This window comes from Neurospora hispaniola, assembly GCF_033458365.1.
Source record: "Neurospora hispaniola strain FGSC 10403 chromosome Unknown B0T23scaffold_6, whole genome shotgun sequence".
Taxonomy (NCBI): domain Eukaryota; kingdom Fungi; phylum Ascomycota; class Sordariomycetes; order Sordariales; family Sordariaceae; genus Neurospora; species Neurospora hispaniola.
In genome coordinates, this window is record NW_026944411.1 from 1,505,276 (window position 1) to 1,517,740 (window position 12,465).

General features: G+C 52.2%; 4 protein-coding genes across 4 annotated transcripts; 3 read left to right on the forward strand and 1 right to left on the reverse strand.

Moving 5' to 3' along the window:
- Positions 1-681: 681 nt before the first annotated feature.
- B0T23DRAFT_191704 (uncharacterized protein) lies at positions 682-2,107 on the forward strand. The gene is made up of 2 exons (XM_062833230.1): positions 682-799; positions 877-2,107. Exons 1-2 carry the CDS (start codon positions 776-778, stop codon positions 2,026-2,028), a joined length of 1,176 nt encoding a protein of 391 aa, XP_062690771.1. The 5' UTR covers positions 682-775; the 3' UTR covers positions 2,029-2,107.
- Positions 2,108-2,895: 788 nt separating this feature from the next.
- On the forward strand, positions 2,896-4,619 carry B0T23DRAFT_362289 (uncharacterized protein; the record flags this gene model as incomplete). The annotated part of the gene is made up of 2 exons (XM_062836301.1): positions 2,896-3,007; positions 3,077-4,619. 2 exons carry the CDS (start codon positions 2,896-2,898, stop codon positions 4,333-4,335), a joined length of 1,371 nt encoding a protein of 456 aa, XP_062690772.1. The 3' UTR covers positions 4,336-4,619.
- A 1,663-nt stretch (positions 4,620-6,282) lies between these two features.
- On the forward strand, positions 6,283-8,493 carry B0T23DRAFT_445285 (uncharacterized protein; the record flags this gene model as incomplete). The annotated part of the gene is made up of 2 exons (XM_062840920.1): positions 6,283-7,351; positions 7,418-8,493. The coding sequence occupies 2 exons, from the start codon at positions 6,283-6,285 to the stop codon at positions 8,491-8,493; spliced, it is 2,145 nt and encodes a 714-aa protein (XP_062690773.1).
- A 2,138-nt stretch (positions 8,494-10,631) lies between these two features.
- B0T23DRAFT_384578 (uncharacterized protein) lies at positions 10,632-11,469 on the reverse strand. Its single transcript, XM_062837484.1, has one exon. It carries the CDS (start codon positions 11,382-11,384, stop codon positions 11,160-11,162), a length of 225 nt encoding a protein of 74 aa, XP_062690774.1. The 5' UTR covers positions 11,385-11,469; the 3' UTR covers positions 10,632-11,159.
- Between the last annotated feature and the right edge of the window lie 996 nt (positions 11,470-12,465).

Below are 12,465 nucleotides of genomic sequence, written 5' to 3' on the forward strand. Positions count from 1 at the left end.
GTTTGGGGATGGGGGTCAGGCACTGGGTGCCGAGTGAACCTGATGACCGATCAGGATCCCACAATGATAAACCAAAGACAGCAAGAGAACGTCTGCTTAAATTCTTCGCCCAAAAGCCCAACACGAACCACATGGCTTGAGTTTCATGATGAGTTGTGCCCAAAGTCAGGGCTGCCGAGTACCGAACGTTTCAAGAGGTCGCATTGTGCACTCCACTAACACAATACGACAGCCCAAGCAGTGATCGCTACGTATCTAGGTAGCCAGCACTAACGTTGTAAGCGTGTCCGTAGCAGACGTCACCGTGCACGCGACCCTTCCTCCACCCTGCCTAGGCCCTACGTAGCTCTGGCCATCTCCAGCTGTCCATGGCGGGACAGTGTCAACGTCTCCGTTGTCCACGATCCACGATTGTCCATAACAACCATCTTGATGACGGTGGCTCTGGGACGCTGCTACGAACAGGCCACCGAGGCCATATCCAAACCATATCTTCCATTCTCAACCTTCTTTTTCTCCTATTGACTTTCACCATCTTTTGCCCTTCGCCATCCCTGGCCAATCTTCATTCGGGGAGCTACCCGTAATTAACTGCAGCGAGCTATTCCTCCATCAAACAACCCTACTGGGTAGCGATCCTCTCTGCGACAGATCCGAACCCGTCTTTATCTTGACCACACCTCGTCCCCCTTCCTGGAAACACACGACATCCCCGCGAAAACAGACGGCGACCTGATTAGTCCGCCGAAGCATCATACCTCAGCAAGCAATCAACATGGTTTCCCTATGGCCATGGAAGGTATGCCGCCCGACTTACCCAGCCTGCAAGAGGGGTAAAGGTTCATGCCCAGGGCCAGCTGACACCAAGGTCAATAGAAGGAGGACTCCTCTCCAGCTTCGTTCGAAAAGGCACTTTCGGCCCTCTCAGGAAGGATCACCGTCACGCAGACCAGACTCGAGAATGTCCGATCGACCGCGCGACGAGTAAAGGGCCTTGCGACCCTTTATCTCGGTTTCGCCTACCTCGTCTACGCCATCGTTGCGCTTCTCGTCATCGGCTGGAAAAACATGGGTCCCCAGGAATGGACAGGAATGGCCGGCGGCCCGGTGATCATTTACCTCGTTCGCACTCTATCGACCATGTTCTTCGACTACCGGATCAACGGCCTCAATGCGAAACTTGAGTTCCTCCAGACCGAGCGAGCCAAGACCATTCAGAAACTTAAGGACGCGACCCGGTACGACTCCACCCTCGAACTGCTCGAAAAGTACGGCGGACCGGAGAACAAGATCAGGAGGCGTGCCAGTAAGAAGGGTGGCGACGATGACAACGACGAAGATGGCGCCCAAAGGTCCAAGAAATCTCAGGGCAGACACGCAAACCGCATCCACATCGCGCCGCCTCCCACTGCCAACATCCAGCGCCCCGGCGCCGTCGGTCCCAACATGCCGCAACCTGGTGCTCCTCCCCGTGGCCAGCAATTAGCTCCCTCGCCTATGCCTCCTCACGGCCCGGAGCCGTCCGCCGAGTTCGCCCCGAACGCTTTTGAAACCAACCCTCGCGCGTCCCCCGCTCCACCGCACGCCCAATACCCACTCGCCGCGGCCGCCATGGCGGCGCCCACGGAATCACACTGGTACGACCGCATTCTCGACACGCTCATCGGCGAGGACGAGACCGCGGCCAAGAACAGGATTGTCCTCATCTGCAAGAAGTGCCGGCTGGTCAACGGACAGGCCCCTCCGGGGACGAAGAGCCTGTCTGAGATTGGCAAGTGGAAGTGCATGTCCTGCGGGGCTGCCAATGGCGAGATGGACGAGGGAAAGAGGATCGTGAGGGAAGTCATTGGTGGAGGTAGAAGTGAAGAATCTCTTGTTCACTCTCAGTCCGGTGACGATGCGACTAGCTTGGGCAGTTTCGGGGAGGAGTTTGCTGATGAGGAGTTGGTGGATCGTAGCGAGGCTGCGGAGAGCGACAAGGTGCAGGAGCGTCCGGAAAAGAGGCTCAAGATGGACGGCAGCAAGTGAAGGGTTACCTATCGTGTAGGAGGATTGCGCGCTGCACACTTTTTTTCATGTGTCATTTTGGTTTCCGTTCATCCATCGCTGGGCGGTATGATTGGGTTGTAAGCTGTTTTTTAAGCAGGTGTTGCGATTCGTTCCGTAAAAGCATCTGGGGCTGGAGTCTAACGGAGAATCGAAACTGCTTTACAATTGGCATGGGTTTGGGGCTTGCCTTTCTGCCCTTTCTCGTTCATGAACTCTATTCTTGGGACCATAGTAACATTGGTGCCTTTGAATGTCCGAAGCTTAAGTGACGCCTTTGCCTTTGTCTGCACAATATCTACAAGTTTCATACCGCGAATAGAATGGAAGCTACTCGCTACCTAGATGGTGAACAGTTCTGACGCGAGACTCGTCACATATGAATTGGTGTGACCAGAGATCTTTTGGTTATAATGAGTTTTCTTTGATATGCAGCCACATCCAGCCTGTGCTTTGCACACTTGTTGTCACTGGAGAATTTCATGAGGATTCTGGTTGTTAACTCGTCTATCCCAGGCCATTCCTTAAATTAGATTGTTTCCATAGGTATGGAGTCAAAAGATACTCGCCTGTCACTTGAGATTTAGAAAACACGAGGAGGGTTGGTTTTCACAAAGCCTAATTACTTACCTATTTAAAAGTCCACACTCTCGCAAGCCACTTGTTGATGATCCAGCACATTGATCTTCTTAATTAACACGAGTCTCGTCGGCAAAGTGAGGCGACACTTTTTCTCAACCTAACCTCTTTTCGACCCCTCTTCAACCTCTCTTCAACTTCATACCAAGTCTCTCACCCACCATCTCATCTCCATGCAGAAAGCCCACGTCAACAACCCATACCGCAGCCATGACACCCTTTCCCCAAGACATCACAAACCCTTACTCACTCTCTACCTTCACCCTCCCCTTACGTCCCCGCCCCAGTGGGGGTAGTCCCAGTAGTGGTGGCTGTAGTGGTGGTGAACATTATCACACTATCATCCAAGAATTCTCCCGGCTTACAATCGGCGAGTACCAAACTCCACAAGGAGACCGCCATGTGGAAACCCGCCATCAAGAGCAGCAAGTTGTCCAAACTACCACAACTACCACAACGACCACATCGAGAACGACAGCCACGGGACCCAGACACGGGAACATGGACGGGGACAGGGACATACTTCTTAACCCTGTTTCTTCTTCTGCCGTCATGGGCCCGCGATCCCCTATTCACAACTGCAGTGCCAGTTCCTGTTCGGACTTTTCTACTGTGGCGTCCAAGACGACGGCGAGGGCGAGGACGAGCCGTCATTCGCAGCCTGCCTCATCGAGTGGTATATCAGAGGTACCCTCTCAGTCTTGGTGGACTGGAGGAGGACCTTCTCCGAATCTGAAGAAATATTTGAGAACAAGAAGGGGCGCGATTTCGGGACCTAGTTGCCCTGGTCCCGCTCCCGGTCCTAGTCCTTTGAGTTTGGCTTTGAGTTCGGCAAGTCCGGCCCCGGGTTCAAGATCATCGTGGCGTTCGAGTAGTTCTAGACCTAGTCGTTCCAGAGCGTATGGTGGGGAGCGGTTGTTGTTACCTGCGCCTTCAATGAGTTCGGGTTCTTTTACTTCCGGTCCCGAATCTGGTCTCGGTTCTGAGATGAGTAGTGGTGTTACCGGTAGCAGAGCTGGTGGCAGAACTAGTAGCACTACTGGAGCTACTGCTAACCGGTTGAGCCAAGCTCGACTTTTCCCTTTCTCTTCCAGGGGCTGGCCAGACCACAACCGTAATGGCTCCCAAATCATCACTGATCCCGCTGCATTACCCGACTCATCATCAGCTGTCTCCAATGAAAGCAGTAGCAGTATAAACACCGTGCATATGTTGGACTTGCACACCTCGCCGCCGCCGCCGCCGCCGTCGGCATCCTTACGAATCAGTGCTAGTAGGCTATCGCATAACCCTCGAATCAGGACCGGAGAGATCACGCCGGAGGATTCTATCTCCCAGATTGGATCATATGCCTCTGCCTCCGCCTTACCCTCAACAGTACGGAGAAATGGAGGACAACAATCGTCGCTAAGCCTTCCGATCCGGAGCTTACCTCTACGGGATGTCCGGCACGTTTCTGCTTCTGAGGTTGAATTATCGCCGCGTATCCGTCTAGAAGAAGAGGACCGCTGGATTTTACCATCGAGTACACCTGGGAGGTTTGGGCCTCCGCCGCTTTCTGCATTTGGATCTGGGTCGTCGAGGGATTCCTCCCCGAGGGATTATCGCCAAGTCATTGTAGGAAATAGCAAGTGTCCGTCTACCACCTAAGTAGTGGGTGCATGATCCCTGGCGGGAAGTGATGTAAGTTGTGCATAGTCGGGGAAAGGGTTGAAGGCATTTTAGGGATCAACGATCACATAGCTTGTAGCTGTCAACTGGGTCGGGTTCGAGACTCTTGCAGCTGTGCCGTAATGTTTTTTGACCTTGGTAAGACGACAATAATTGAAGATAGTACTTGGCAATCATGCAAATTCGTGAGTAGGGAACTCTCCGCGGATGTGGTCAGGTGAATAAGCGGAGGACAGGCATTCTTTCGTGAGCTGAGGCTTATCGTCACATCCATGGTTGATGGTGAGAGTAGAAACGTTGGCTGACGTTGGCAAATGTTGCGCTGGGTATTATCAAGCACTAACGTAGATAGCGGTTTGTGCCACACTATTTGAGTTAAGATCCGATATACCCTGTTTGGATAGATGCAGCTGCATGAAGCCCCCCCACACTAAACTCTTTTCCAAACATGATGCGACTGTGCGAGACGCCGAGAGGTTATCATCACGTTGGTTGATGAGCCTCCTCTCTTGGACGGAACGAGTTAGCCAAGGTGGTAAGAGGGGTTCCTGAAAGCGGGGAGTGATGATGCCGCATGACCTTTGGGTCATTCCCTTTGATTCTTCACTGTTAACAAGTCTCGAGAATCGCGGCAATTGCCCCCCTCGCTCGATTTGTCGGATCATGACCCCAATCCAACCGGTTCGACAATGTTCGGGGCCGCAAAGGAATCGCTGCTCTGCTCTGGACGCTTGATCAACATCATCGACCCTGGATCAGCACATGCACTGTACCGCGACTCCGCATGCCATGTTGATTCCTTTGCAGTTCTGCTTTTTTACACAGACTGGCCCTATCTTTGCAAAGGTTATCTTTGGGCTTCAGAGAGAACGAAGAAGAAAAGGACCCGATCCGATCCACGTAGAAACAGGTCCCACGCACGGCACCTCCGAACAGGTACTTGCAGTTGAGAAGGAGGGAGGGGGCTTTGTTTACATTGGACATGGGTTTTAGGAGGGGGCACAGAGGGGTCGATCTGGCTCGCTTCATTGCATGTTGGAGCTGGAAAGCGGGAGTAGCTGACCTGTCGCAAGCTGCCGCTCTGTCATTACCTGAAACCCGAAACTTTGACCACTTTGTGAGGGCCTCACTGGGCCTGTATCGTTTCACCACGTCAGCCAGTTCCACGGTTCTGCAAAACCTCCCATCCCGATTCCTTCCCAACTGCGACTTGAACGGTACCGCAGTACTTCGTTGTTACCTAAGCTTGCATGGCGAAGGAAAACGCGAATCAGAAGCGTCCCCTCCATTCCTTCCAACCAACATGGAGCAGGTCCCCGTCCTGAATGGCACCTGCCATCTGCATTCCCAATTCGATATCATCACAAGGAAGGAGCAGCAGTGGACGGTACCCAAAGCTGGAAGCTACCCCTGCCTCTCCTTGCCTTCCATGTTTTGCCTCAAGCTCCCCAAGCTTCCTCCCTCTTTCTTTCTCAAGTGCCTTCATCCAAATTGTCCTCCTTAGTTCTCGTCACCATCGGCACTCACTCATGCAACACAACCTCGCTACTTCTTGCCTGAGGCTCCTTCTCTTCCTCCAACACTCTATTCAAGTTGTAAGGCTTCCTTGCTAGTCTACCTCCAGTCTCCAGCGGTGTTGCTGTTTTCATTGTCGTACAACTACCCATCGATCCATATCCCTCGTTTCTGCTCCTCCCATTCTTCGCTAGACTATCTTCACTTTGAGCCGTCAGCTACTTGGCGCCATGATGTCCACAGCTGTCTGACTGATTGCCATTCAGGCGTCGACAGCACTGACGACTTAACATCCTCTCGAAATCTTCGTTACCTCGGGTATGTCTACCACAGCTCTGGCTTTCATATATATATATCCCGAACATTCAGCTCACTCGTCATTAGTAGCCCTAACCACACAGGAAGGTCAACATGGACAGATACGCAGAGACCACCGTCACTACCGAGTACGACTCTGTGGATAGCGATGTCAGCTATCCCACCAATGACCTTGAGTACCATGCGCATGATTGTCATGGTAGCCATAGGAGGCGTCCCGAGGTAGCGAGAAGTGGAAGAAAGGCTTTCAAGGAGCCAAGTCCCCACAGAAGGAGGTCACCAAGGAGTAAGCTTCGTGGCAGAATGCACTGTGGCTGCGGTGCTGAAGCCGTGGTGGAACTGTCTGTCGACGACACTCTGGATTCTGAAAACGATTACGGCATGAGGTTTAACCACGAGGACAGACACTCACGCTCTTATGCATGTCATCACACGCAGCAGGCCTCCATGGCCACGGAAAGGCCAAGAAGATCAAGATCAAGAGAGGTGGAACCCCAAGTCAACAAAAAGGGTAGAGCCCCCAAGCGGACGGTGGATCCATACATCGAAGAGTACCCGGATGAGCCAAACCAACCAGTGACACCTGCACGGGATTACAAGGCCCGCGATCGACGGTTCTCGACAACTGACTCCAAGAGGTCTTCTCGCGACATGGAAAAGCCATCATCAACAATTTCTGCTCGTTCACGGGCTAGAACCGTCACCGACTCAAAGAGGTTGTCACGAGAGATGGAAGAACCTGTGGTACCTGTTTCAACTAGTCATCATCGTGGCCCTTCAATCTCCGAAATAAGAAGACTTACCCGGGATATGGAAGGACGCCCGCGTTCCAATTCGAGGCATCCTCAGCGCGGGACCTCAAGATCGGACGCTAAGAGAATATCACGAGAACTGGAGGACCGTGGCGGCTCAACCGTGTCTAGTCGCTCCCGAGGCGGCTCTCTAATCTCTGATACAACGAGGTTCTCTCGAGATATCGAAGATCGTGTGTCATCTGTCTCGAGTCGTTACCAAACAGGTACCCCCGTTACCGAGAAGCGCCGACCAGAAGGCGGTTCATCCGTGTCGTCCAGACGTTCGAGACAAAGTGCGATGTCAACTGCCATGCCTCAGGATCATCCGAGAAGGTATTCTGAGCTTGCTGAGCCACGCCGCTTCGTTGGTAAGCCGGAATAGTTGATCAAGTCGGTGTCTGTTTTTGACATGGCTAACCGACTTATGAATGTAGATCATCTTTCGGATTCTGAGCAGGAAAGCACAATGTCGAAGCGTACTGAATCCACCATAGGCCGCTCGCGATACGAATCGTCAGCGAGAGATGTACCCAAAAGTATGGCTCGAAGGGGCTCAACGAGAGCTGGGCAGCGACCTTCACTCCAATACTCGTCAACCTGGCCCATGCGGGCACCAGCACTTCACCCAGATGGCGACCAGTCCTCTCGTGGACATAACTACGACAGCACCGAAGATAGCGACTATGACTTCATCAACGACCCACGATTTGATCCTGTCACCCACCGGATCATTCGGCCAAGCCCTCCACGTGCGCCTTCACCACCTCGCGCCCCTACCCCTCCTAATATTAGCTCTGACGTCGAGCCCGAGGTTGATGAGTACCCAAGATCACGGCCATCTCGGGAGCCCAAGGAGTCCAGAGGCCCGAGGTTGAAGACAGTCCTCAGCAAGGCCAGCCTCAACGCCTTGAACAATGAAGCTCGAACGTCCACTGCTACTGATCTCTGTGAAGTATGGAGAGCTCATCCGGAGGACTGGGAGTCCCCTTATTCTTCCCTCCATCTTGGAAGTGCGGGTGATGTGAGACCAGAATCTAACAACGAGCCGATGATGATGTTGGAACTCGAAAATGTTGAAGGTGAAAAGCCTGGTATGGCGCTTGAGCTTGCTTCCAAATTTCTTCTAGCGAAAGAGGCTGAAACTGCCGCACGCGAGCCCGACTTTTCGCGTGGCTCATCTCCCGTGTACGGCAGCCAAGATCCGCGGTCCATGGCAGATACTATCAAGGCAGATCTGATGGCATTGAATCTGTCTCCTACTACGCCTACGCATTCTGGTCCACCTTCCAGACCGCCCTCGAGGTGGAGCACCACAGGTGCTTATGAGTTCCCGTTGACTCCGCCTTCGAGAAGCATGTCACCATTGTTCCACACTTGGAGGAACAGGGATCGGTTGCCTTCCAAGCTCGACGAGAATGTGACATCTGATTATGAGAGTTGGGGTAGCAGTAGGGAGCCGAGGAGTATGTTGGCTGCTGATTATCAAAGCAGTGTAGTCAGTGGGTGGTAGAAGGTTTTGACGCATATATCGGCGCGTCGGCGAGACTGCGATCGGATCATGAGTGAGCGTTTCCTAGGAGTTTCACCTGCATTTGGATATCTATTCCTGGTCCAATTTGAAATGTCAAACAGTCGTTGATGGACGTTCGGTTGCAAGGGCACCGTACGTTACCTACTCTGCATTTCTATTTTACGTCTGTTACTCATCGATGAGACTGAATGTTATTGGTTTTTCATCACCCAGTATGCTGTTAAGTTTTCGATTGAGCGTGTTTACAGGGAAAGTATTTGCGAGATGATATTATATAACGACGTTCCCTCTTTCTGTTATCTCTTCTTTTCGTTTTTTTCCCCCCTACTCACCCCCTCTCTTTTCCTTTGGTCTGTCGAGTTCTTTGGCTTGCTCTTTACGAATTGCCGTGGCCTCTGTGACATGTATTTTGTTCAGGGACTGGATGTCTGCAACGGTTCTACGGGGAAAGGTCGGATTGGTAGTGAATCATCGCTCCATCGTCGTTCAGTTGCTCTGACACAACTCGCATGCGACATCTTGCTTCACAATGCCGATCCCATAATCAGACAGCGCTGTTACTCGTCTGGGCTAGAAACGCCTCCGGGACCCCAAGCAAAGCACGGGGTCAGACTGGGCGTTTCTAGCCCTGACGAGTAGTGGGCGAACATAAGAAAGCTCCTGTTCGTCAAAACGTACTCCCGAATAGCGCGATTACGAGACCAGGACAACCGCTCAACCAGCACCTTCTCTGAATCCGAACTTCGGCCGTGATTCGACGTCGAAGTGCCCAAGATGCACCAAAACAGTTTGTCTGGAGATAGGGTATAATGGCCGGAAGAGCCCGATTTCTTTTGTTGGGTCCGGCGCGCTCTCGACGTCCCTTGAAAATCCGCAGGAGGGAATGATTCTCACGCCAGGTCGTACTCATAACCGCAGCAGGTCTCCAGGGTGAACAGCCTTTGGTTCATAAAATAATGTAGATAAGGTGTTGGAAGGCCGTGCCCTGGGCCGCCTTCACTGGCCTTGCCCATTCACTGGCACACCCTTCCGGGTATATCTAGGCTGCCTGGCTTCCGTTTCCCTCTTCCACCTAGACAACTCCAATCCATCCATCTTTTCGTTGTCGCCTCCTTTCCCTCCGATATAAGGGAAGTCGGCAAAACAGATCCGTAATTTTGGGAAAAGGATTGGCTCTAAGTCACATCGACTACAGCACGAAAGATTTTGGCCGAGGCTACTAAGGAATGTAGTGTAGACAACAGAATTTACAAGCTAGATAGATTTTATGATAATCTAATTGATTTGGATTTCGTTCCGCAGCAACACCAATAAGACGGCGACGCGAATGGAAATATTCCGCCTTGAAGCAACGAAACTCCCGCAGTGCTGAGGACGATAGTCACCTACCTTTCCGATGAATGAATAGTACTGTAAGGGGTTTCAGGGGTTTGTTAATGTTTCCGTCTGACCTGGACTTGAGACGTCATCGCTTGCATCCCAAGCAACGCCAACGAGGTTGGCGGGATCTATCTTTGGGTGGGTACAAGGGGAAGACGTTGTACACTAATTACCAGCGGCAGGCAACGGTAAGACCTAACAGCGCAACGGCACGGGCGCACACGCCGCACACAACTTAAGCCTCGGACTCGCCCATCCGATATCCCCTTGTTCCTTCTTAGGTTGCTTATCATGGAAAACCGGCAATGAGTTGGGATGAATTTTGACTTTCCGAGATCCGAGGGACTGTCAAATATGTATGTCAATGGGTCGAAGCCCGTCTGTGATGTCATTTTGGGTTTGAGCAACCGGGTGTCTCTTGGTATTTCACCAAGCAACAACGGTTTAGAACGCATCTAGTGTAGAAGCCAAACTCTAAAGCAGTGAAAGACTAAAGAGGGTCGCCAAGTTCGAAACGAATTTGGCCATATCACCAGCTTGCCAGGTTCAGCTTGTGTCGTCGCATTGTCTGTTTGTTTTACCCTGTTGACTTTGCGCCCTTTTCCATTTTCCCCCATATCGGAGAATCCTAGATCCTGTTGAGTCTGGTTGACCTTTCTCAGACGGGTTGTCAGCTTTTGCTGCGCACTGCGGTTACGCGGTAGGCTTTTTACAGGCTTTTCACGAAGCCGTCGGTTTTTTTTTTTTTTTTTTTTTTTTCATTCCCATGCGGCCTTTTCCCTCTTTTCCTAGACCGACCGACCACTTTTCCGCCTCCGCTCTTATCTACTATGTAGGCCAGCAGGACCTCCCAGCACTCGGAAGCCAATGCCGGGGCCGGGTCGTCACACACTCGCCGCCAGCCCAAAAAGAACTCATTTAAACTCGACTGGCTCCATCCACTCCTGTAAAGTTTAGTGGGCGTACAAAACAGAGGTAGTCCCATGATTCTCATTCAGCTGCCTAGCGCCACCGACTTATTCCTTCCAGCACAACATTTCAGAAAAGCCCGGGCTCCGAAGTGCCCACCGTAGAACCGCAACGGTCGTAACCGACCTGAAGGCGCCGAAAGAAAAACGAAACCCAGCCGTAAAGATGCCCATCGGGTACAGTACTTAAGGAATTGGGATCTGAAGAAGAAAAAAAAAAGACCGGGCTAGGCTTCGAACCTTTGGCACAAGCCACAAGCATGTTCCTGGATACTCTATCCATGTCACTGTTCGTGTTCAAAAACTCGAGTGAACTCCAGACTCCGGCCGACGGTAGGCGGAAAGCGGAGATCGCACTCTGACCAGATACTGACTCAGTGACTCTTCATTTTTGGCAGTGGTATGAACTTTACCGCCCAAAAGGTAATTCGTAGTGGAGAGGACGAGAGGGTGTTCATCTCCCCAACGGGCATATGTATTGTGTCTGAAGACTGTGGACAACACCCAGACGAGCCAGAGCATAGAAATGTAAAGTACAGGTACACATGCGACACAGAAGTTTGGGACGGGAGCAAGGAAGAGAAAGGGCTGAACGGTTCCCTTTGCGAAACGCACTGCACCGCATCTCAGTACCTACGTACATGTACCTTGCTGTACGTGTTATGCAGCAGTGCTGTGGAATAGCACCGTCGCACTCCGGTTTCCAGTGTTTGAAGAACCGCGCTGATGGATGGAAATCTCATCCAGCTCGGCACTAGTACTCTCCCCCTCTCTTCCTCAGCGAGGCTTGATACAAGATAGAATCGGAACAGGCCGTAGACCGCCAGCAAAACCTCAGTATCGGGAATCTCCTCTGGCCGGCCGGCGAATATGAGATATACGATAAACCTCCCGCTGCCAGTGAACCGTGTTTTGAGATATGAAAATGGTTCCTGATAGGCTGACATGATGCTGCAGGCTACGTCAATTAGAGATCGACCTCTCGTCGTCGCCTGGGGCCGTGCTGAGGAAGGCCGGCATTCGCCTCATTGCGACACGCTGTGGCCGCTGTCTCCAACCAACTTTATCAGTTCGATCACGGAGTGCTTCTTTCGCTTATCGATCCCGTCTTGGTGTTTTGGTGGGTTCGTCCCGTTGATTCTTCCTTCAGCAAACCGGCAAGGGCCGCCGTTGAAAGCCACCTTCAGAAGCTGATGCTCGGTTTTACTGTATGTAACCCCCACGGGCCAAACACGCACTAGCAATCCTGCCACGAGGTGTGGTATCTTTGGACGCTTTGGTCTGATAGTGGTCACCCAGCTGTGTGATGGAAGACTGCACCGGATTCAATTCCCCTCTGAATTGAATTCTGCACCAGACGTTCGTCAGGGCCTTATTTCCCGCGGAGGGAGTTGTTTAACGTGCCAATTGGGAAAGCTGTCGTTGCCAGATCCAGACCACAGAACCGTGCGTGACATGTCGTCGAATTCCATCCCACATGGCGTCTGCATGCAGGCTTGCATAGTTGCATCACCACTTCAGCCATGTCAGCCTTGGCAAAAGATAGGCGGCCCCTCTTCTCTCCTTCGAACCCTGAAAGGGCCGGACGGACGACGACCGCTGG

What these genes read in the sequence shown, in the direction of transcription:
- B0T23DRAFT_384578 (XM_062837484.1), bottom strand. Translation starts at nt 11,384, where the DNA reads ATGCTCTGGCTCGTCTGGGTGTTGTCCACAGTCTTCAGACACAATACA.
- B0T23DRAFT_191704 (XM_062833230.1), top strand. Translation starts at nt 776, where the DNA reads ATGGTTTCCCTATGGCCATGGAAG. An exon ending in TTTCCCTATGGCCATGGAAG is followed by an intron (nt 800 to 876) that starts GTATGCCGCCCG and finishes CAAGGTCAATAG; the next exon opens with AAGGAGGACTCCTCTCCAGC.